Source organism: Xyrauchen texanus, chromosome 8 (genome assembly GCF_025860055.1).
Source record: "Xyrauchen texanus isolate HMW12.3.18 chromosome 8, RBS_HiC_50CHRs, whole genome shotgun sequence".
Taxonomy (NCBI): Eukaryota; Metazoa; Chordata; class Actinopteri; order Cypriniformes; family Catostomidae; genus Xyrauchen; species Xyrauchen texanus.
Genome location: NC_068283.1, coordinates 35,253,976 through 35,277,623, shown reverse-complemented (window position 1 = coordinate 35,277,623; position 23,648 = coordinate 35,253,976). Strand labels below are relative to the sequence as shown.

The window sequence follows — 23,648 nt, the reverse complement described above, 5'->3', positions numbered from 1 at the left end:
GTCTCAGGAGTGCTTTGCTATTTTAATCAATGGTCCTACATAATAGCTGTAAGCTGTAATCCTTAGTCATCCAAACCATTGCCTGTAATGAAAGAACTTACATTATACAGTATATATAGAGGTGAAATAGGTTAAGATGCTGATGGATACATTTAACTAGTACAATAAAGAGAGACAAGACATGCGAGTACAATATAATTCACTTTTAATTTGAGAAGCACAAACGTTGCCTGTCTGTCAGATAGACCAATTATCGATAAACTTTTTTCTTTCTTTTCCTTTTTTGCTTCTGCATAAAGAAAGTGTTAAATATTTGTGTCTTCTCCCTAGACAATCAGGACAGCTACAGCCTGAACATCAAACACGGTAAAGAATCAAACAAGGTATGTACAAAATAAACTTTTTTTTTTGTTTGTTTTTGTTTTTGTACAAACTATTACATGCTAAAGGATATTACCAGACTCACCCATCCCTCATTCACCACATCGGAAATTCAAAGTATGAAAATAACTCACACGATACAATATTGGCTTTTGAAAGCTAGTCAAAACTTATGGTACAATGCATGATACAGTAAGCACACAGACCCCCACAGAAAGAGACATGAAACCATAATTACTGATATTAAGAATGAAAGGGTGGCAGGTTTCTCAAAAGGAATGGGACAGCCGTAAATGGTCCCTTACAATTTGCCACACAACCTTGAAATATGCGATTTACGACGCAATTAATTCTGTTAGGCTCCAGTGAGATAAAAGGAATATAAGGATTTTCTGGTTTACATGACATCCTTTAAACAAGATCAAATGGCTACAAGCTAGAATTGAATGATGACAGAGATACAGAGAAGCTACTTATAAAAATGGTAAGGTGTTTGCTATTAGTACATTCTTATTAGTTAAAATAACAGGGAGGAGCTGCAAGCAATGACTGGGGAACTAACAGAAACTCCCTTGTCATTACACAAAATGGCGCTGTGACTGACAGCAACTGATAAAGGAACCAACGAATGAAACTTTACCAAGTCCTTTCCTGTCTAAGCGTCAAGCACACCACCTAGCATTATTACTCATCAAGTTTGCATTTGATGACGGTTTTATGTATTGCAGAATGCGTTTCATCAACCAAGACACAGGAAGTTTATATCTTACCAATCAATGGAAGAGCTCTTACATGGGAGTTGGAACAAAAACAAACAGGGACATGTGATAGATAGAAGGGCTGAAAGAAACAGGAAAATATGTCTGATAAGGAAAAGATAACAGGGTTGACATGGAAACAGGTAAAACAGTTGACAGAATACGGGAAACTGGGTTGACTAGAGAAAAACAAGTTGACATGGAAACAAATAACAGGATAAAAGATAACAGGGCTGAGAAAGAAATTGGTAACAGGGAAAGATAACATGGTTGAAAAGAAACCAGTAACAGATTTGACAGGGAAGTGGGTAACAGAGCTGACATGGAACAAGTAAGGAAATGTGGCAGCTAATTTCAGTTTATACTGGAGTGATTGATTTATAAATAAGTGATTGCAAGTCTTCCTGATAGCAATATAATTTGCAACTTGATTACGCATAGTTCTAACAACACTTTCAGATTGAAGATGCTAATAGGACTTCAAGTGCTTCAAAAGTCACATGACCACAAGCCCACATGAGAGAGAGAGAGCAATGTTATTAGTGCGAAGCAACAGAGTTGCAGGGAGCTCTATGATTCTCTCAAGATTCCCCATTTTTAATGGCCTGTGCATGCTTGTATATGGGCACTGAATGTAGGGTCACTGGTAATAGAGTGGTGCAAAAGACCAATTAAGTGCTCCAATCAGAATGGGGTGTATGAGTGGTTCAGTTTACCAGCTGTGTTGAAGGCACCTGCTTTTGTCACTCTCTGATTGAAATGGGGCACACATAGACCTCTGTATACAAGGATAACTCAAAAACTTTACCAGCAATCAACTAATGGGGAGAAATAGACAAATGAAACCAAAAACTGGGAATTATACTATACCCAAGCATTACATGTGTGAACTTATCTTCAATGTAATAAGGGAATGTAGAGTGTAAAAAAATAAATAAAAAACAATTAAGTGCTTTTACACAAAACAAACAAAAACATCTTCCATTGTGCAATTTTTTTGTAATCACTATTATTGGCTCTCTTCTTTTCCTTTTCAACACTCCATTATAAACTGCAAGGCTGAACACAATAATTTTAGGTGGGAAATTGAAGAAATCTGGAAGGGTACCACACAATGCAAGCTGAACCCCTCAGTGTGATAGCATGCTAAGGGGAAAGTGCTCTTCTGCAATTAAAGATACAATTCAGAGCTTCTTATTTTGGTTTAGCTTTCAAGCTAATCTCACACTTTTTAATGTTTTATTATCCAAAACATTTTTATTTTCAAGTGGCCCAAAAGAAAGAATTAATTAAAACAGGTCTCTTTATATATCTCCATACAATTCACTAAAAACTGTGAAAGAATTTACTGATGCTTGAATATCAAACAACAGGGACTTTCATTCGTTTTGCTGGGATTTCTTCCTTCTATGTTGCTGCTGTTTCAGGAGTTTCTAAAAGCTGGTGGGGGATGGGTGGGCAGATCAGTCTAGGCTTCATCGGTGAGTTGGTTTGGGTGGGTTGGTATGTTTCTGCTTGCCGCTGTCATCGGCTAAAGGAGATGAAGGGCCGGTATCTGACTCAGACTTTGACGACCTGCAGCCGGAGATGCGCCGCATGGTCCGACAGGACCTGTCGCTAGCCGGGCTTGAATGGGTTTTGGACTCCTGCAGTGGGTCCACATCCAGCGGAAAGGTCCGGCTTTCCCATGGCTGCACCGGCTGGGGAATCCATAGGGAAAAAAAAAACAGACATACAGTGAACATCTGCACACAGAATTCAGGGCACAGAATCATATATGTAAAATAAATGGTGGTGTGACTTTCACAGTAGTGAAAGAAAACATTCCTTTAAAACACAACAATATAATTCTAGCTACTATATAGTCTAGACAAATGCACAATGATGCTTCTACATCAGAAGCCTACCATCTCCTCAAAGGTATCTGGGGTGGAGCAACGTGTGTCTTCGTTGGACAGCAGGCGGTAGGAGTCTCTGGAGCCTGGCGTGTGCAGGCCAGACAGCATCAGCATCTCTGGGCTAACAGGGCTGGAGGGAGATGCTACAGAATTGTATTCCTGCAGCAGGTGGAAATGTGCCGTGTCTGGGGATGAGGGCTGTGGCGTGGAGGGGTTGGTGCCACCCATCAATGGGGTTGTCCGGCCGTCCACAGATTTGTATGATCTGACAATATCAAGGGCAGATATGTTTATACTATATTATAATATAATAGTTTAAAGCTGAAATATGTAATTTCTGCACCACTATCACCAAACTAAATGGCAAAAATAACTGCTATAAATGGTTCACGTGAGAACTTGCATTGTTTGGTGAAAATGACTTCAATTTTGGGTTGTTGCTCATCAAAACCTTTAGGATGCCTTCAGAAGACTTACAATATGCAAGTGAGCTTGAAGCTTGAAAGTGAGTCACTATCAACAGCCATTGTGTTGAGAAGGCCAAGATATTCATCCATTTTTTTTTCTGTGCAATTTTCATTTTTGGGTCATATATTCTTTTAACACAGAACAAAATACACATCACATTTAGATGATAAGGAGTGAACAGTTTGGTGTTATTTTCACAGTAACTATTTTCCTCTCGTCTTTCTCACATCTGAAACTGGCGGTTTTCTTTTCACACGTCTGCTGCTCTTCACAAAGTGGATTAACTCACCCAAAAACTCATAGGCTGCCTACATGCAGACTGTCGCAAAGCTGTTAAACACACTAATCCCTCAAAAAGGGCAGAGAATAAGAGTGGTGTTCTCCCACCTGCTGCCCCTTCTCTTTGCAATGGCAGTCAATCTCCAGCGAGAACGCTCCTGCTCCTCACACGGAAGGTGAAGCTGAGAGAATGTGACATCAGAGAGATCCTCAACCTAAGAGACAGAGATGGAGAGCCTTAAATAAATGTACACACTGTACACACAAAAGTAGAGTATTACAATCTAGGAACTCAAGGACTGTGGCAGTGCTTAAAAACGTAAGGCCGGGTGTAATTCGTTTTTCAGTTTTATTGCCTTTAAAAATATACTTTGACTGTGAGCAAATACAAACATGTTAGATACATGTGCACTACAACTGCCGAGAAAATCTTAGACATAGGCATTCCGCGCAGACTGTGCTAATGATGAAATTTGCATCATGCATACTGTGTGTGGAGCACAGGGTTCACACAAACTTTGAGCGATACATTTATGACTTTCCCAGTTATTCATGATTTTTGGTCAAGGATTTTATACAATTTAGTCGAGATTGCACTCACAAAGAGCAATTTCATGTCAACGAAATAACGTTTAATGTGGCAAAATTAGAAAAATGCTAAATTCACTATGGGAATTTCTATTACTTTTTTTAAGCCCAGAAATGCCAATTTTTTTATTCCCTGATATTTCCTAGTTTTCTATGACCGTGGGAATCCTGACAGCAGTTTTGCATATCAAGGGTGCATTCGAACACACCTATGATGCTTAAATTGCACATTTGCATGTGCCCATGAAGCTTGAAAATGCTGACAATGCTCTCAGCTCACTATATCTTGAAACAATGCCAGTAAATAGGTCACAAGTAATGATTACAGGCCGTACCTTCATTGCATCATCCTCTTCCGCTATTGGTTTTGCGAAAACATCCACTTCTCTCCAACTACAATTAAAAAGTGAAACATCTTCAGCACATCAAAATCGCAAATGTTTTTAAATTCATGTGGCAACTGAAGCTATGTTTGCCCACAGGCATGTGGTAAACATTAATAAAGCGTTTTAATGTCTCTAACCTTGGGGTAAGGATCTCTTTGTACTGTAGTTTCTCCACTCGGGTGGTGGCAGCCACTGACATGGGAATGACTATGTTATTGATGTCAAAGGGGCTCTCTCCTCTCCTCCGACGAATAGTCTAAAGGAGTAACAAAGAGACAAAATCAGTAAATTGCCCTCACGTGTACAAAAGAACATATACGAGTTGTCAAGATTGTCTTACTGAAGCACTGCTGTTGAGGTGGAGGGGCGTGGCGCTCTCAGAAATTGACGGCTGTCTCATCAGTGGGCTGTGGCTGGGTGTATTCAGAGCGGAGAGGGATGGATAGGGACTTCCCATCTCCATATACAACTTGGGAGCATCTAGACACAAACAGAATGAAACAGAGGCAGCATTAAAGGGATCGTTTATTTAAAAACAAACTGTCGTTATTTACTCATCCACATGTGATTCCAAATCAAGATGTTTAGTAGAGTGTTAAGATTTAAGGCGTCACCATTTAATTTAATTGTATGGAAAAAAATAATAGCAACTGAGGCTAACATTCTGTCCAACATCTCCTTTAGTGTACACAACATGTGGGTGAGAAAATAATGAAAATGTATTTTGAATGAGAGGTAAAAAACATACTCTCTGTGCGGTCCAATGAGGGTTCACGAGGTCTCTTGCGGCTGTGGCTCCTGTCAAAACTGCTCTGACGGAAATGCTGGTGAGAGTCGAGTTTACTAGCACTCACTGGGACACCTAACTGCGGCCTGGACATCTTCTCTGAGCGCATCTTATGATTAGAAAAACCTGAGATGCAACAAACAGAGTAAATACGAGGAAAACAAGAATAAAAAGAACAGAATGAAAAGAGATGGATGCAATTATTTTATTTTGTTCCTTTTCTATTCTTTTGTTCTATTGTTTCTATCTTTTTGAATTAGTCTACATTTTGTCCATACTTTAGAACAGATCAAAATTGTGAAAAAATGTTTTTTACACTAAATCCTCATTTTCACTTTCAAATCTGAAAGTCACATGGTGCCTGTTTAGTTTCACGATCACATCTGAAAGTTAAAGTGTAGCTTTCGAGTTAAAAATGACTTAAATATTGTTCTATTTCTCACCCACACTTATATAACTTCTGAAGTCATCGATTTAAACACTGGAGTCATATGGGTTTCCTTTATGTTATTTTTGGAGCTACAAAAGGTCTTATCACTATTGACTTGCATTATATGGCCTACAGAGCTGAAATATTCTTCTAAAAATCTGTGTTCTGCTGAGAAGTCACACACATCTGAGATGCCATGAGTGTGAGTAAATGATGAGAACATTTTCATTTTTGGGTGAACTATCACTTTAATCAATGTATGTATCATTTGTACGCAACATTATGTGCTGTTTTTATTTTCTTCAAACACAGCTAAGCTACAACAGGTTTGGCGATACAAATATATGCATGATTATTTGTCAAGTCAATAAAGCACTTGGAAAAATGAAAACAGAGCATTCCTATTTTCAGTACAATCTAATTAATTTGCATTAGAGAACACTCTGTTATGTACTGAATAAATTGTTTTTAAACTACATGTGACTCCATATGGAATATGTGTGAAATCATACAGCACAGTTGAATTAAGGCACCACATCGGAGTTCAATTATTAATGAACAAGATATGAAAGAGTCAGCAACTGTGGCTGGATTGTATGACTCTAGAAATATCTGCTGAGTCACTGTAGTTCCTGGCTGACAGAGAGCAGCAAATGACAGCCAGACACTCACAGGTCACGTTGACTGCCCATAAGGATGGTCTCAGCCAAATTTAGACTCTCAAAGTGTGAGAATTTGCCTATAACTTTTTTTTTTTTATAGAGATTTTTAAGATGCTCAGTATACAAAGAACTGTCTCTAACAATTGTAAAGATTGTCAGAGTCGTGGTCTAGCTGTTAGCCGTTCTAGACATACAGAGGTTTATGTACTTATTTTCTGTTTATTCTCTACTTCCAATGTCAGCACAAGTAGTAAAAAAACACCTGGTGATCGTCTTTGAAACTTTAGCAAATTACAGCTTTCTTTAGCTTTAATTCGGTTTAAAACAGCTTGAAAAATCTTTAATGTCCTCACACTTACGGATTGTGGAGAGGAGAGAGCTGGCGAGCTTGTGTTTGTCTTTAGAGAAAGGGTCAGAGATACGGCTGCCCAAACACAGCTTGTGTTTGAGCGAGATCTTCTTGATGGGTTTGATCTTCTCCAGAGGACGATTCTGCCAGTGTCCCTTCAGCACACGCTGCATATGTAGATTTATCATCACATCTGAGAGAGAGACGAAGAAGCAAATTCACTTTATTAGACGTACTGTGTAACTATAATACTGGGCAGATGTACATTTATAATAATGCCAGAGGAGAACGGGCTCCACCAGCTGAGTTTGGTTCCTCCCAAGGTTTTTCTCCCTCTATTTTATTGTTTATTTATAATTTTTTTTTCAATAAAGAAGCCCTTTCTTTCAGAAAACTCAATATCCTTTAGGTTATTGCAATAATGTGGACAGTGACAGATCTTTGTGAATCATCGTCAAAGGTATCAGGCATGTGTATGATCCATCTTCTCCAGCAGGTGTCGTTAGAGCTTCATTTTAACATTTACTGAGGTTCCTCTTCCTTTTTTTACCTTTCTACTCCAGTTTCACCCATGGTGTCACCTGCCTCTTCTACGACCATCATGCACTCGCACAATGGACACCAGATCAGTAGAGGACAACAGGCTGCTATTATATTTGAAAATACTGTCTCTCTTACTGTTACGTCTGTCTGAATATACAAGCAGCAAGTGACACACTTACCCAGAGTCAGCTTGCTCTACTCTATAAAATGGTTATCAAAGCAAATGTCAGACAGACGAATGCTTGATCAGCTAGCCTGAACAGCACTGGGAAGGAGTGCTGATCATAGAACAGTGGCTTGAATTCAATGTTTTTTAAATAAGCAAAAACTGTTCCAAGATCAGCCGTACTAATGACCTGCTCCAAAAAGATAGCAGTCTGCAGGTTATTTTAAAGGGTGCAAAAAGCAGTTTGGAATAATTAACACTCTTGTTAACACCTAGCTGTTTTGCAGGAAAAAGATCTCCATCAAAACTCATGATTGGATCTGCAAACAGGGAAATAGAGCGAAAAAAACTGCAGGGATAGATCGAGGTGTGCTAGTCATGTGAAATGCCGTCTTTGGTGTTGTTTAGATCCGTGTGTATACGTGGTGTGTTAGGCCAGAAACATTATGCAATATTTCTTTACCCAACCACGCAAACAGTAATGCTTAGCCAATGCAGTTCTTCAAGGGTAACAAACCTTTGTTCTCAAGGGGGCGATAGAGTTACCTTCAAATGTCTGTGCCATTAAACCGGATGTGTTCAAGTAGCTTGCTGTAAACAAACTTTAACTTATGGAGCAAGACGGAGCTAGATTTTCTTCAAACTATTGCTTCACCTTGACTTTAAAGGCAAAACTGACTTGGAAGACAGTAGAATAACAATGAATAAATAAATAAATAAACAAACAGATGGGGTGGGGGGGGTTTCCTCACCATCTGTAAATGAGAGAATGGGGTGAACGCTAGGGTCGAATTGTGCCAGTCTGTCCAACAGGGGGAGCTGATGCTGGGTGTCTGCAGGAGGGAGAGCACGTCCACTGCACATCACACAATGAGCGTTCAGCTCACAGCCACAGCGAGGAGCCATTGACCTCTGAGCCTGAGAGAAATCGGGAGAGAGAGAACAAAATAAAAAATAGGTAAGTTAGCATGTCAGAAAATAAACAGATGTGTCTCGATGGTAACCATTCTGCAAGATCCATGTAAAGGGCCTAGGTCATTAACTTAAGTTAAAATGTTATGGCACAGTCACAATAAAAAGAGAAAACGTAACATTAATGTGTCAACACAACATATGCATAAGCAGGTGCTGAAAAACTGAATAAAGAATTACAACAGAAATCAGTAAGATAATATATACGCTCACCGACCACTTTATTTACGCACACCTGTAAATGTATTTATTCATGCAATTATCTAATCAACCAATCATGTGGCAGCAGTGCATTGCATTAAATATGCAGATACGGGTCAGGAGCTTCAATTAATATTCAAAACAACCATCAAAATGGGGAAACATTTTTATCTCAGTGATTTGGACAGTGGCATGATTGTTGGTGCCAGATGGGCTGGTTTGAGCATTTCTGTAACTGTTGATCTCCTGGGATTTTCACGCACAACAGTCTCTATAGAATGGTGCCAAAAAAAAAACAAACAAACAAAACATTAATTCAGTGGCAGTTCTGTAGACTGGAAACGCCTTGTTGATGACAACGCAGGATGGCCAGACTGGTTTAAACTGACAAAGGCTACGGTAACTCAGTTAACCACTCTGTACAATTGTAGTGCACAGAAGAGCATCTCAGAATGCATGTCAAACCTTAAGGTGGATGGGCTACAACAGCAGAAGACCACGCTGGGCACTTTATTAGGACTAGAGGTCGACCGATATTGTTTTTTTTTTTCAGGCCGATGCCGATCTTTTGAAATCCGGGTCGGCCGATGGCCGATTATTGCTGCCGATTTATTTTGGCCGATATTTGGCCGATATGTGCTTGTTTTTAACCTCTTATTTGAACCTTTTATTTGAAAGATAAAATGTAACACAAATAATTACTTAAGATAGACAAAATTTTTCAACAAATACATTTATTGAACACTTGACCAATCTGCACTTGTACACTTACATTAAAAATGTATAATGTAAAAACATATTGTATAAATAATGTATAACAAATATATTAAATAAACAAAGCAGGTGTTACGAACTGCTCCGAGACACGAAGGTTGAGATCCAAATGCAGCTTTAATTAAGGGGCAATCCAGACACGTAATCCAATATTCAGAGCATCCAAGAGAAGCACAGGCATAACTAGGGATGGGTATCGTTAAGGTTTTAATGGTATTACTATCTTATCGATCCGGTACTTCAACGGTATTCTTAACGGTTCTTTTTGTTATATATATATATTATACAAAGATAAACGTTATATAGGCACAGTGATTTAATTTCAGGAAGGTCTACTAACATTACTGTTCAGGTGTGGTCTAAAAATAAATCTAATAAAGTAATCAATTGTAAAATAACACTGCATAGTTTATCATAGATAGATTAATGCTTATTAATGCAGAAGTTATTCATTCAAGAGCTGTAAGTGATTTTCTCTTTGCCTTTTGTTGTTTGATTCGCAGTAATGGCTCAATCGTCAGCATGTTTATTAGACAGCTTCCCCTTTAAGACCGAGTTCAGATCTAATAGGCTCCTGATGCAGCATATTTTCTCCCAACTATTTCCATAACTACGTCCATTTAAGACATAAACTGTGTTTAAGTGAATCTCCAAGCCGGTTGTTTTGACATATTTTTGTGTATATTTGATAATTTAGACGCGCACGTGAAACCCAAAATAGCCTATACTTTGCTTGTCTCGTTGCGGTGTGTTTCGGAGCGCGCGCTGCCTTGGGAACGGTATCTCTTGCGCTCTTTTTATTATTAAACGCCTCCCGCAATTTAGCAACAGTAGCTAGACTGCATTTTACAACAATCACCGATCGTGCTGATTCTGACGTTAAGTTTGAGTTTTAGGGAGAAATGTCAGTGCACCGCTGTGAAGGGAAGGAAGTTGTGCTACACAGAATGCGGCTTATGTATAAATATTCTTTTTATAATCTTTGGAAGGCAAAATCTAAAATAAAATCAGACTAATATCACAGATCTAAACCAGGCTACGGTTCTGTCACTCATTAAGCAGGGCTCGTGTTGTGCTCGCTGTGGCACCGCGTGAGCGAGATCTCTCTCTCTCTCTCTCTGACTGCGAATAGCTAAATTGCATCACAGACAAATGGTTTCATATTATTATACATAGAAATGGCTGGCGAGATAAAATAACTTTCTCTTTATAGCAATAATAAATGTATTTTCTTAATTTCTCCAGTACCGACAGCAGAACCGATAACGTCCGAGCTTACCAAAGCCAGTCCTTCAATAGCCTATAGTGCGTTGGTATATTTTTTATTACTTATTCCTCTGCATTGAGTGACAATCCTCTCAAATATAAGACACACAAACAGAACAAATAAAAGTCTCAGATTCACTGTCTGTACTTACTGTGACATGATAGCAACCCTTCTGCTGTGATAATGCAACTTCAACTACGCTATCAATATCCAAATTAGCCGAACGTCATGTCGCCTATCGCGTTTGTCGCGTTTTTTCTTGAAGTTGGCAGTAACATATCAAAAGTTTTTAATTAAATATAAATAAGTTATACAAATGTAATCCTTACTGTTTTCTCCAAGGAACTTAGCTCCTTCCTTGAGGTCTGCTCACTCTGCTGGAAAATGACTCTAGGGGCAGCGTGCGTCGAACACGTGTTCCACAACAACACTAGGCTGCCCACAGATGCGCCTGCCTAATAATCGGCTTGATATACTTGGATATTGGCCGATGCCAATTATGTTAAAAAATGCAAAAAATCGGCCGATTAATCGGTCGACCTCTAATTAGGACCATAGTTGATAAATGACTGTGCAGCACATTCAACATCTTTACTGATAAACTTTTTCAAGTATATATTAATCTCACCATGATGCAACAGCAGACGTGGCTGTTCACCTTTTGAACACGTTAAAACAAAACTGTAATGCTTTATAATAACTTTGATTAGTTGTTTGCAAACATTATACTGTATAATGCTTAACAGATCAGTTTATGAACATTTAAATATGAATATACAGGGAAATTACATTCATTACCATTTTAATGTATTTTTAAACATGATATATAAAGGAATAATGCTTGTTACATTTCAGTCTGGTTTCAGACCATTGCACTGCACTGAATCTGCAAAGTGCAAAGTCACTAATGATATTTTTCACTCCATGCATTCAGGTTCACCTGTCGTCTTAGTTTTATTAGATCTCAGTGCCATGAACAACACTATCGACCATAATATTCTCCTCAATCATCTAGAATGTATGGTTGGCATCCAAGGTATGGCCCTCCAGTTGTATTCCTCCTATCTAAAGTAAGGACGTTCTCTGTAAATGGAGGTCATTTTTCTTCAATGTCGGCTCAATTAGTGTTGTGTCCCTCAATGGTCGATTTTAGGATACTTGTTATTTTCACTGTATATACTTCCTCTGAGCTAAATTTTTCAGAAGTACAGCATATCTTATCACTGTTATGCTGACAATTCCTAATTTTATTTCCTAGTAAGTATTGACAAGAATTGTTAATCTGAGAACGCCCTAAATTGCTTCAAAGATATTAAACATTGGCTGGCAAACAATTTCCTACAATTAAATGAAAGCAAAACCGAAGTTCTGATTTTAGGTTCATCCATGTCCTCCATACCTTGCCTGGCTGCCCAGTTAGGTCCTCTGTCGTGGAATGTACGGGTCATTTGTGGGTCTTGGAGTGATTTTGGACTCCTCGTTACTTTTCAATGAGCAGATCAGTGCTGTTGTCAAGGGTAGCTTTTTCCACCTGAGATCTATCGCTAAAATAAACCATTTTCTTTCCCATAAAGACTTGGAAATTGTGATCCACTCACGTATTACATCAAGGTTAGATTATTATAATTCTTTGTACATTTGTCTCCCCCAAACTGCGTTATCTCACTGAACATATTTTTATTCTGTAACTTTTGAATAGATAATTGAATAGTTTGAAATGGATAAATACATGTTTTTATCGATTTTATTATGTTATATATTTCACTTTAAATCAACGTTTTTATATCACTCCGTTATTTTGTTTGTTTGATCTGTAAAGCACTTTGGATCAACGTTTTTAAATGTGCACTATAAAATAAAGGTTGACTTGTAAAGATGAATGAAATATGCCTTATTTGAGGTGCAAATTAACTACTTCACATTTTATTAGAGCTGTCTCCATGTTGTGATATTGTCCAACTATGGTGAAGGCTCTGCTTCAGTATATCGCTACGAAGCAAAATACTCCAATAAAATAACTGACATATATTCAACAAATAGGCAAAATAATTATAGCCTTTCATTGCACCAAACTACCAGAGTCATCATGTAAGACCCGCTCCAATAAAGAGTGGCACAAAACCACTTATGCGCATCGCGGACGCTAAATAACGCACTTCAACTAAGTGCTTGGATTCACAGGGTGATCCTTGCTCGGAGTCCGAATTCAATACCTGTTAGATCAGTAATATCGTCGGTGCATTGTCAACATCCAGTTTATATCATTCAACGTTTTGTTGAGCCATTTTCAGCTGCAAGTATTTATTATACATCACCAGTCTGACTGCAGTGTTCAGTGTTAGTATAAAACCGTACCGCACACTGTCAGATGCGACTCTCCATTCACCACTTTAAAAGCACCAACGTTAGAAACACTAAATGAACACAACAGAGATGACCTGAAAAACAACTGAAAGCTTTTCAAAACACTTTCCCATTTACTTGGAAATCAGGGAAAAGATGCCACTGACACGGTTAAATGTAAGTTGCATGTATGGACAGATTAGATGTTTCTAATTCTGATGTTAATTTAAATTCATTAGTTTTGATCAGGTGCACCCAACTCATTTGTAGCGTATATATTCATTCGCCAATGCAATTGAAAAGCTTGCACTGCTCTGGAGCGAGCATAAAAAAATGGGTAAATTGGTTGTAAAACCATTACCACGTACCCTGTTGTATTTCATTTACATTCATGCATTTGGAAGACTGCCTTATTTTAAGAGCATATATTCCCTGTGAACTGAACCCACCTTGACATTACTAGTTCCATGCTCTACCAGTTGAGTTCGAGAAACATTTCAATGACTATTTCCATAAGGATAAGTTACTAGATATAAAACGTGACTTAAATATTTCTCTGTGTTCAAAACTGAGAAATCAAACAGAACAATAAGAGCAAGGATAGTCATTGACTATGCCTTTTATTCATCTTTAAAAAAAAAAAAAAAAAAAAAAATCACTCAAGAGTCTCCCACTGTGATCTTGCTTTTGTTAACAAAATCCCTGGAGCATCGGCATCCAAAATTTTGATGAGTCAGTGATACATTTTTCCCTTTGCATCTATTCACTGATATGCATCCATTCTTGAGTCGATCTTTCCTTTCCAAATTGATGCTCTTACACAAATCTCTGCAGTAGATGGACCATGCTCTGATCCTGAGCTGCTAACCCAGTTTTGCATGTGGCAAGTTCTCTAGCGCTCATGTGCTCGTGTCATTAACCCAGAGCACAGCACCAGAGAGATGGACAAAACAGGTTGCTATTGGCAACTGAGCAGTTTTTTTAAGCCTATTCAAACAAGGGTGCTTTACATTAGCACAGGACTGTTTGTACAAGGGCCATCATCTATGCAATCGTGCCAAAAACACCTGGAATTAAAGAACTGATCTGGTTTCATAGTAGTGAAGAAATGCAAATGTTTTTTTTGCTTACATTCACAAAGTGTGTATTGACATACTTTGAACATTTCAGAAGGGGTCAACTTGTAATCTATTCTACTTTAGATCTTTAAAATAACATCTATTCAACTTGCAAATAGAGCAATATTGTTTCCATATTAATAGTTTTCCATAGCACTTATCACTTAAACTTATACAACATTACATTAAAGTTGCCCCTATTTACTTTAACGTTTACTTTAGTTCTATTATTATTATTTTTTTCAATAAACTTTCTCTAATTCTGGAATGACTTCTGTTGACAGAAATACTGCACAAAACAGAAAATACAGTGTAATATTAACCAATATCATAATGGCCTTTTTCAAATATATGTCTTCAAGAGGCCCATAAGTCGAACATTCAATTGACAAATGCCTCGTTCCTAATTTTTTGTGTTCTACACGGACACTTTATTTTCCCTGTCCACCCAATTTAGGGTAGGCAACAAGCTCTCTTTTCAACCCCCTTGGTAATTTAACCATTCAACTTGGGGTATGTGAGAGATATATATATATATATATATATATATATATATATATATATATATATATATATATATATAACAAATGCAAATGGGACAGCATTTAAGCAAATAGTTGGTTATAGCTTTAGCAATGGATAGTGAGTCAGTTAAAAGGTAGTTTATAACAGGCAGTTAGCTCAAATTTGCCTGTCAGTACATTAATGACATTGACAATATGTCTCATTACATTTAAAGAGCGTTGCCACTGAATAATATACAAGCGCTGTTATTTGTAATGGAGCTGAGCTTGACTGAGGTTACACTTATTGTTTTAGCACATGCCTGAGTGTTCTGGCTCACAGTTATGAGAGGAATTGAGTTTGAAAACCTATTCACAGAACAAACAGAGCTGTACAGACAGTTCTGAGACTGTTGCTGTCGGGTGAAGAGGAAAATGCATTACATATATACAATGTTTGATCTACCATTTGTATAACTATGGCAGACAAGCAAATCTTGTTCAATCAGTCAAAATATTTCAAGGAACATGTGCCCATTAGAAAATAACTATTAGCCTTTTGTTCCCAGGTAATCAAACAAAAGCAAACTTTTAAATTAGAGAATGATACCAATTCTGAAAAGCTTAGATCTCAAACACACACACTTTAGTCAGTTTTTGTTGAGGAACATTCACTCCAAGTAATTTGCAGCAACAAAGCTTCAGAATGTCATTTAGATTACATGAGAGTTTGCGATTTCCAGTGACGTGTGCCAGCGGACATTGGTGATGTGACAAAACGTAGTTTTATGCAGAATTAGGAGTGACACGATGCTGTGCGAAGGAAAGCTTACTAGCAACCTACAGCAACTATGTCAGAGTGAGCGCATCTATATCATTAAAATCCATTTATAATACAATAAAAGCAGTAATGTCAGTCCTGAAGCCATTTGAGTTTAGGAGCAGAACTGTGATCTTTGTAACACTACAGTTTCTGGGTTGCCTCCATTTAATCTGTAACATTTGCATAAAGCCCTCTGGGACTTATGGAGCTCCCCATATCAGAGAAACACTTCTGCAGGTGCCACTGAAAAGGCTAGTTTCTTCTCGGTCTCACAAACCTGAAACTTAAACAGTTTTCAGGGCTCATTCACACTAACATGCACAATATTTGAAATGACACAATGCATTTCTATGAACTCCTTTACAACAAATCTAAAGTATCTAACAGTGCTGATTTGTCACATTCTTTTTCCGAGAATGTTTTTTCATTGTTCAGATGCTGAGCAACTTGGGTATCGAGACTTAAGCATTGCACTCAGTGTGACGATACTCTAAACGATGTTGCAAATATAGTATTTTCGTGTTGTGTATCTGTATCAGATACAAGATAAGAGATACAGATTGGAGTGAACAGCCCTTCACACTGAGAAGGAACACATCTTCCTACCTTACGATTGAGGCTGGTGAGCGAACCGGGACGGAGGACACGTCTCTTCCTCCAGGACAGGAGTGGACGAATACGGGCCGCCACACACGTGTTGTCGTGCACAGGGAAAGTTAGAGAGCCCAGCTGCTGCTTCTGCTGAGACTCAGAGTGAAGCTGCACAGCTGGATCCAAGCTGTCGGGTGAACCAGACTGCAGGCTGGACGAGGGGTGAAAATAATCTTGAATTATCATGAGTTAAAATGACAAAAAAACATTTAAAACCGATTTTGTGATCAGGAACATTGTCTTAGTGATTTGTTTTAAGCAGAGACTAAAACAAAATCTTTTTCATTTTTGTTCGTTCTGAGCAAAAATTTATTTTTTTCGATTCCGGTTCAGAAGTTCAGCAGCCTCCTTTCCAAACAAAATAAAAGAACGGTTATTAACGTTCTTTTTCAAATTACAGTACTCAGTGCTAAGAGGTGGATGAAATACCAATTGTAGTGTTGCCAGATCTCTCAAGAGAAATAAGCAACCTGGTCTGGAAAACAAGCCCAAAATAAGCCACTTGCCTCACCAAAAATAAACGAAAGCAATAATTTTTTCCTGTGTGAAGGATTTACTAGCATAGAAATCATAAAAAGCATACAGTTAATTTACAGTTATGTATCATTTTAATTTTAGATCTGCTTCTCAGTCAAAACCTGACAGTATCTGTATTACTGCATCATTTCTAACAATTACCAATGTAATTGTAAAAATCCACCATTCGAAGTCAGCCATAACTCATTTATTCCGCAAGTGAAAGCATTACAAGGAAATCTCGAGCAAGTAATATTTGGTGGCTCTCATTCATTTGCACCCAGAACCCCCACCCCAAAAGACTGACAGGAGTCATTATCTCATGTGAATGTACATAATTTTTTATGAAATACTATTCCACTATTACTATTTCTTTCTGCTTACGGGTTCAGCAATTGGCCATTAAAAATAAGTAAATAATATTACTGAGTGTACCTTTAAATTACATTCTAAATTACACTGAATAATAATCCAATTGGAAATTAATTTCCAATTCAGGTTTTAGGTTCTCATAGCAAGGGATGTTTTCAGAGACAGTGGAAAGTCATTCTTACCGGCTAATGACCCCATTGACATGTTTGACAGGTGCACAGCTTTTCCTCAACGCTTTTTCAATGGCAATGCCATGGGACGATACAGACCCTTCCACCCGAACAGTACCATGATCCTTAAAAAAAAAAAAAAAAAAAGTGGTGTTAAGTGGTGTTGGAAAGGACAACCTACCAATTTTCCCCCTGAGTTGGTTTGGCCCAGGGAGTCTTTCTGAATTTCTTTACTACACTGAATAGATGAAAAGGTCAGCAGCATTTGCATGAGACAGACAAAGAGTTCAAGTGTTTAAAGCCCCCCACCCCTCTCTCAATATTCCCAGCGTTCTAGTGGGCTCTGATTGTGCAAGTCTGTATCATGCTGGGCTTTCACGAATATGAGTATTTTATCTGTGTGTGTGAAAATTAAACGCACATTAATATGTAGTAGCATTAATACCAATTACTTCTTGGAGGAATGGATATATACAGTAGTCCTAGTATTTGGACAATTAAGCCACACTTAATGTATGAATACCACTGCATTAGATAACATCACATCAAGCAAATATTACATTGAAGACAGAAAGCATAACACTTTTCAAGCCAAATATTTCACAAATAGAAGTTTGTTAGGTTCTACATTATAAAGCAATAGACAGTAAATGGAGTTCAAAATTTAAAAGTTCAAAGTATTTGGACACTTTCTGGTTGTTGAACAGAAGTTAAAAATATGATGAACTACACATGTGGTTACTCTGTTTAGGACACCTGTTTCAAACACTACATATTGATGAGAGCTAAAAATCACCTTGAAACAAGTTGGTAAAAAGTATTTGCAAAATTGGAAAAGAAAAGTTGGTTCTGAGAAAATGTCTAGCCTAATTTGTATGCAGACACTGATTGGGTTTGATATTAATGTCATAAATGTCCAAATGCTTTTTAAGATCACTGCAGATAGATACTCTATTACTTTTAAGGAGGGAAATGTAATGTAGTGTAACTGAGAAAGTCATATGCTTTTGTCTTGACATGTAGATATAACTCAAAATCTGTCTATGCTGGTTGTTAGCCAGCACAGGCAAGTTTGTTTCCGGTTTATAAATTTGGTCATGGGTCTGTGCTCCTGGTCTTACCTGTGGGACAGGGCAGGTAATGGTCTCTGTCCTTGAGTCACTACTTTCCTCTGATACTGACTCACAAACTGAGCTCTCCCCTAATACAACCGAGCCCTAGTTCAAACACACACACACACAAAATCATTGCAATTTGTCAACTAGTCGCTGATTATTGCAAAGATTAATCATTAGCTCTTAAACAATTATTCTGATTTTGTCCTGACTTAAAAGGTTGGATTAAACGTGCTTACTAACAATAAAGAGGAAAAAATAATCTTTTAAAATACCTCTAAATGACATTCACAGAATTAAAGGGGGAAAAAAACTTCAGTAAAGAAATTCACTGCAAAAAATCCTAACGTTATCAAGTTTTTTTTATCTTGTTTTCCATTTAAAATAGTCTAAAAAACAAAATACATTTACTTGACAAGCACCATATAAGATATTTAGACTTGTTTAAGAGAATGCATCTTAAATGTGTGTAGTGTATTTTGTATACAAGTGTATTTTTTCACTTGGTTATAATTCTGCGAGTGCAGTAAAGACAAACTATATTTATATTCAAGATCTATTTTCTAAAAGCAAGTCTAAATATATTATATGCTGCTTCTCAGGTGAATGCATATTTTTTTTTTTTTAAGGATTTTTAGATATTTTAAAATATTAGCATTTTTAATATTATATTCAACATTCTCAGATAAAAATATTTTCTTCTGAAGTATAGCTGCTCAAGAAAATATCCATTAAAACAAGCCAAAACAAATCCAAAACATATTTTGTTGCAGTGTATAATGGGGTGAAGACTACACTCTCACCATTCTGTTCACTTCAATCCATCTTTAACTCACAAAAAACAAACTCTCTCTTATTAATAAAGCTGCGTATTGCCAATTTTCTTCACAATAAGAAAGGCACAATGACATACATTATGATTCAATAAGTTCTAATATAGCTGCATTAAGCGTGCGCGCTCGGGGAACAAGCATCCCAATCCAAGTTTCAATCTCTCCCCCTTAGATAGGGACATTTGCACAACTGTGGAATGGTGGTGGTGTAGTGGGCTAAAGCACATAACTGTTAATCAGAAGGTCGCTAGTTCAATCCCCACAGCCACCACCATTGTGTCCTTGAGCAAGGCACTTAACTCCAGGTTGCTCCGGGGGGATTGTCCCTGTAATAAGTGCACTGTAAGTCGCTTTGGATAAAAGCATCTGCCAAATGCTTAAATGTAATATAAATTGACACTGACCACTCAGAAAAGCCGGTTTCAGAGTTTGTAGCAATTTAATTGATCAGCTTCTGTATTATTTTAACTTTAATAAAGCTATAACGCATTAATTATAACTGCATTTAAGATGTAACGCCTGGGTGTTTCCTTCAACACGTTTCTCTAAGCTTTTTTACGTTTCATGGGAACAAGAGCTCCACCTCTGCTTATTCCACAACGAGAGTGCTTCTGAATTCACTTATTTGTTTTTTTTTTGTATAATTTCTCATACTGTTTGGAAAGTTTAGAGTGCATCTGGACTGTGAGCTGTGTAATTCTTCCTCTCCTCAGTCTGGCACGAGCTGCAGTGCTACTCTCGCGCGCCATCATTACAGTTTAATGTGATCCCACGTTACGTTAAATGAGATGAAACGACTATTGAACAACAAAAAATTGTTCACAATTTTTATTGTCGACATTGTCGATGAAGTAGACTAATCATTTCAGCCCTAGCTGCCAAGTTACCAGAGGCAGAAGGCATCACTTATGCTTACTTAGAACTTAAAACAAATAATCTGAGATTCAACACTTACATTTTTCCATGTACAAAGTATTACGCTTTAACAGTACAACTGTCAACCATTAAATTGGTGTGTAATCTGGCTTTCATTTCTCACAATATTAAACCAAGCACACGTGCCATAACAACTGCCCATGTTCCTGCATCCTGTGGAAAAGGTGCCAAATCTCTTGCTGAAATGTGTTCAGTAGGTGTCATTGTGAAAACAACGTAGTCTATATATATATGTGCATATAGGTGAATGGAGGTGCCTGTGTAATAGTGCGCACTTTGCTAGAGCGGATCTGTTTGTAGATGTCTGTCTGTTGCCGTATGCGGTACTCTAGATCGGAGACTTGGGCCTGTAGCCAGTTCCAGTGACTGATGATGGCAGCTCTGTCCATGGCGTAACGGCCTTCTGCTCTCCTCCATCTGAGAAAACACACAGAAGTGCACTGCTTATATTTCTCATCAACATCAAGTTTAACAATCGTCAAAACTAAATGCCATTTATTGTTGAAATTGGCATTTTGTTTTAGGAAACATCTGCCTACTTTTCTTTAGGTAAATGCACAAATACATTATAATGGTTATTTTTTTATAAGAAAACGGTCATAATTGACTTTGTGTACAACAATATTGTCAAAATTAGTACTGAATAATTCATAATGCATTTTTTTGTTGTCTAGATCAAAATGTAATCAGATCAGATAGTAGTAGTTTCAAAAAGCAAAAATTAAAATTAAAATGCAACATTTAAAAAAAAAAAATCAATGCAGGTCAAAAACAATATCTGTTTTGCATATCGGTTAGACACAACATTTAAATAATCAGAATGGGCCTAAATGAACATCAGTTCTGCATATCGGTTAGATGCAACATTTAAATCATCAGTATGGGTCAACAAAAACAATATCGGTTTTGCATATCAGTTAGACATGTAACATTTAAATAATCAATATGGGTCAAAAAGAACATCGGTTCTGCATTTCGGTTCAACACAACATCTACATCAGTATGGGTCAAAAACAATATCGGCTCTGCATATGGGTTAGACGCAACATTTAAATAATCTGTATGGATCAACAAAAGCAATATCGGTTTTGCATATCAGTTAGACACAACTTTTCAATAATCAGTATGGGTCAAAAACAATATCATTTCTGCATTTCAGTTAGACACAACATTTAAATAATCTCTTTGGGTCAAAAAGAACATCAGTTCTGCCCATCAGTTCAACGCAACATCTAAATCAGCATGGGTCAAGAACAATAATCGGCTCTGCATATGGGTTAGACGCAACATTTCAATAATTAGTATGGATAAAAAAAAATTGGTTCTGCATATCGGTTAGAGGCAACATTTTAAAAAAATCAAAAACTATATTGGTTCTGCATATAGGTTAGACGCAACAGATTAATAATCACGTGGGTTAAAACCAATATCGGTTATGCATATCGGTTAGACACTCAACATTTAAATAATAATAATAAAGCCTCTGCTTCTCATACTGCCAATGAAAATGGAGTCAGTTGTAATAATGTAAGCAAATGTGAAGTAACTTTTGTCAGGTAGTTATGGCCTACTACCCACGCTGATGGATCTGATGCACCCCACTGTGTAAAGAAGTGAAAAATCAAAACCGCGAAACTAAATTTCACTGGAAGTTTGTATTTCATACAAAACTTCCTCTAGCTGTTAATGTGCTTGAGTTTTGCAAGCAACTTGAAACAGGCTGATTGAGGAGCAGGAATTTTCCCTGAATCCACATGATTTGTTCCCATGAAACGCAAAAATAATAATAATAAAAAAATAATAATAATATTTCAAAGAATTGACCTCTGACCTCTTTACATTAGTCCCAGTACATTCTTGCAAAAACGTTGATCTCTCAGCTTGCTCAGTGAGGCAATATACACACAGTAATCTGAGAGCACAACACTGAAAAAGTGTTGCAAAACACGAGGAGAAAAAAAACAACTTTTGCTTCAGCTGAACCATGCTGACATTAGGGATGTCCCGATCCGATACCTAGATCGGTATCGGCTTCGATATTGACGTTTTTAGATGGATCGGGTATCGGTCTGACGAGCCCGACCCAAATCCGATACTGTGTTAGTCATGTTCGTTACTGTCAAGCTTAAAAAATGACATAAAAGAACTGTTAAAAACACCATTAAAGCGGTTCATATGACTCGTGCATTTTATTCAAAGCCACTTGAAGACACGCGATAGCTCTGTGAATTGCAATAGGCTGTGTTTAATAAGTAAACTTATAAATGCACGCGCAGCTTCAGCCCGTTAGTGAATGGTGCTTCGGTTTACGCGCGCGCGGCTATTTATAGCCTTCACACGTGCACAATATTGGTGCGCTACAAACGAACATCTCAGATATAGATGCTCAGCAGTTCGGTTCACTTATAATATGGACTTAGAACGGCACTGGAGGTGCATTTAACCAGAATATAAATAAGAAGCGAATTAAACTGTGAATAAAAAGGGTGAGGGTTTAAAAGTTAAAGCTGTCATTGAGAGACTCACAGCAGAGATATGAACTCTGCAGGGTTTATTGAGCAGAGGATTGAAACAGTGATGTAAACATTGTGAGTAAATCCAGTTAAGCAGAGTGGCAAACAGCAGGTAAGTAATATCCAGACAGTGTATAGACACGATGAAAGAGATAACTTACAACAATTTTATGATACTTGCAGGCAATAATGAAGACACATGTTTGACATAGTATTTCTGAGACTCCAGAACTTTCTACTATCGATGAGAACAGGCACAGAGTGTGAAAGTGAGAGAGAGAGAGAGAGAGAGAGAGAGAGAGAGAGAGAGAGAGAGAGAGAGAGAGCGCACGAGAAAGCGGGGTATTTACGCAGTCATTGATTAGCCACTAATGATATGCAGGTGCGTGTAATCAGAACTCAGGGAGTGCCAGTATCCAGTATGCTAGTTAATAATAAAGTGTTTCTTAATAAGCTATACATTTATATTGAAATAATGTGTAGTTAAAGGTTTGTGTTTCTTTACATATTAAAGAGTACACCCAATTATTTCCACACAATAATGTAAAGATATTATAAACTGATTATGCAATAAAACAACACTGGTATCGGATCGGGATCGGTATCGGCCAATACTGAGATTTCCGTTATCGGATCGGATCGGAAGTGGAAAAAGTGGTATCGGGACATCCCTAGCTGACATGACTCAAGATTTCCCAGAATCAGAGAGAGTGAGAGACTTAAAAGATATAAGGATAAAAGTGAAAGCATTATTGCAACCAAAGTGGTGAAAGATAGATAGATAAATTGCTGAAGTACAGAAATGGACACAGAATCCTTCTCTTTTCATCAGTTTACCACGTACAG

General features: G+C 37.5%; 1 protein-coding gene across 3 annotated transcripts in view; it reads right to left on the bottom strand.

Annotated features, from left to right (window-relative positions):
* Positions 1 to 194: 194 nt before the first annotated feature.
* LOC127647670 (KAT8 regulatory NSL complex subunit 1-like) overlaps positions 195 to 23,648 on the bottom strand; it is a 97,249-nt gene continuing 73,795 nt past the window's right edge. For 2 of the 3 annotated variants that reach the window (XM_052132071.1, XM_052132069.1), the window contains exons 3-15: positions 20,565 to 20,706; positions 18,527 to 18,622; positions 17,418 to 17,530; positions 16,303 to 16,498; positions 8,448 to 8,613; positions 6,997 to 7,179; positions 5,507 to 5,671; positions 5,099 to 5,238; positions 4,896 to 5,014; positions 4,708 to 4,765; positions 3,893 to 3,999; positions 3,048 to 3,302; positions 195 to 2,849 (exon numbers count right to left, since the gene is read on the bottom strand). In XM_052132071.1, coding sequence (XP_051988031.1) covers positions 2,615 to 2,849; positions 3,048 to 3,302; positions 3,893 to 3,999; positions 4,708 to 4,765; positions 4,896 to 5,014; positions 5,099 to 5,238; positions 5,507 to 5,671; positions 6,997 to 7,179; positions 8,448 to 8,613; positions 16,303 to 16,498; positions 17,418 to 17,530; positions 18,527 to 18,622; positions 20,565 to 20,706 — 1,975 coding nt within the window. In that variant the 3' untranslated portion in view covers positions 195 to 2,614. Of the gene's footprint in view, positions 2,850 to 3,046; positions 3,303 to 3,892; positions 4,000 to 4,707; positions 4,766 to 4,895; positions 5,015 to 5,098; positions 5,239 to 5,506; positions 5,672 to 6,996; positions 7,180 to 8,447; positions 8,614 to 16,302; positions 16,499 to 17,417; positions 17,531 to 18,526; positions 18,623 to 20,564; positions 20,707 to 23,648 lie in introns of all 3 variants that reach the window. The other variant, XM_052132072.1, reaches the window with a different exon arrangement.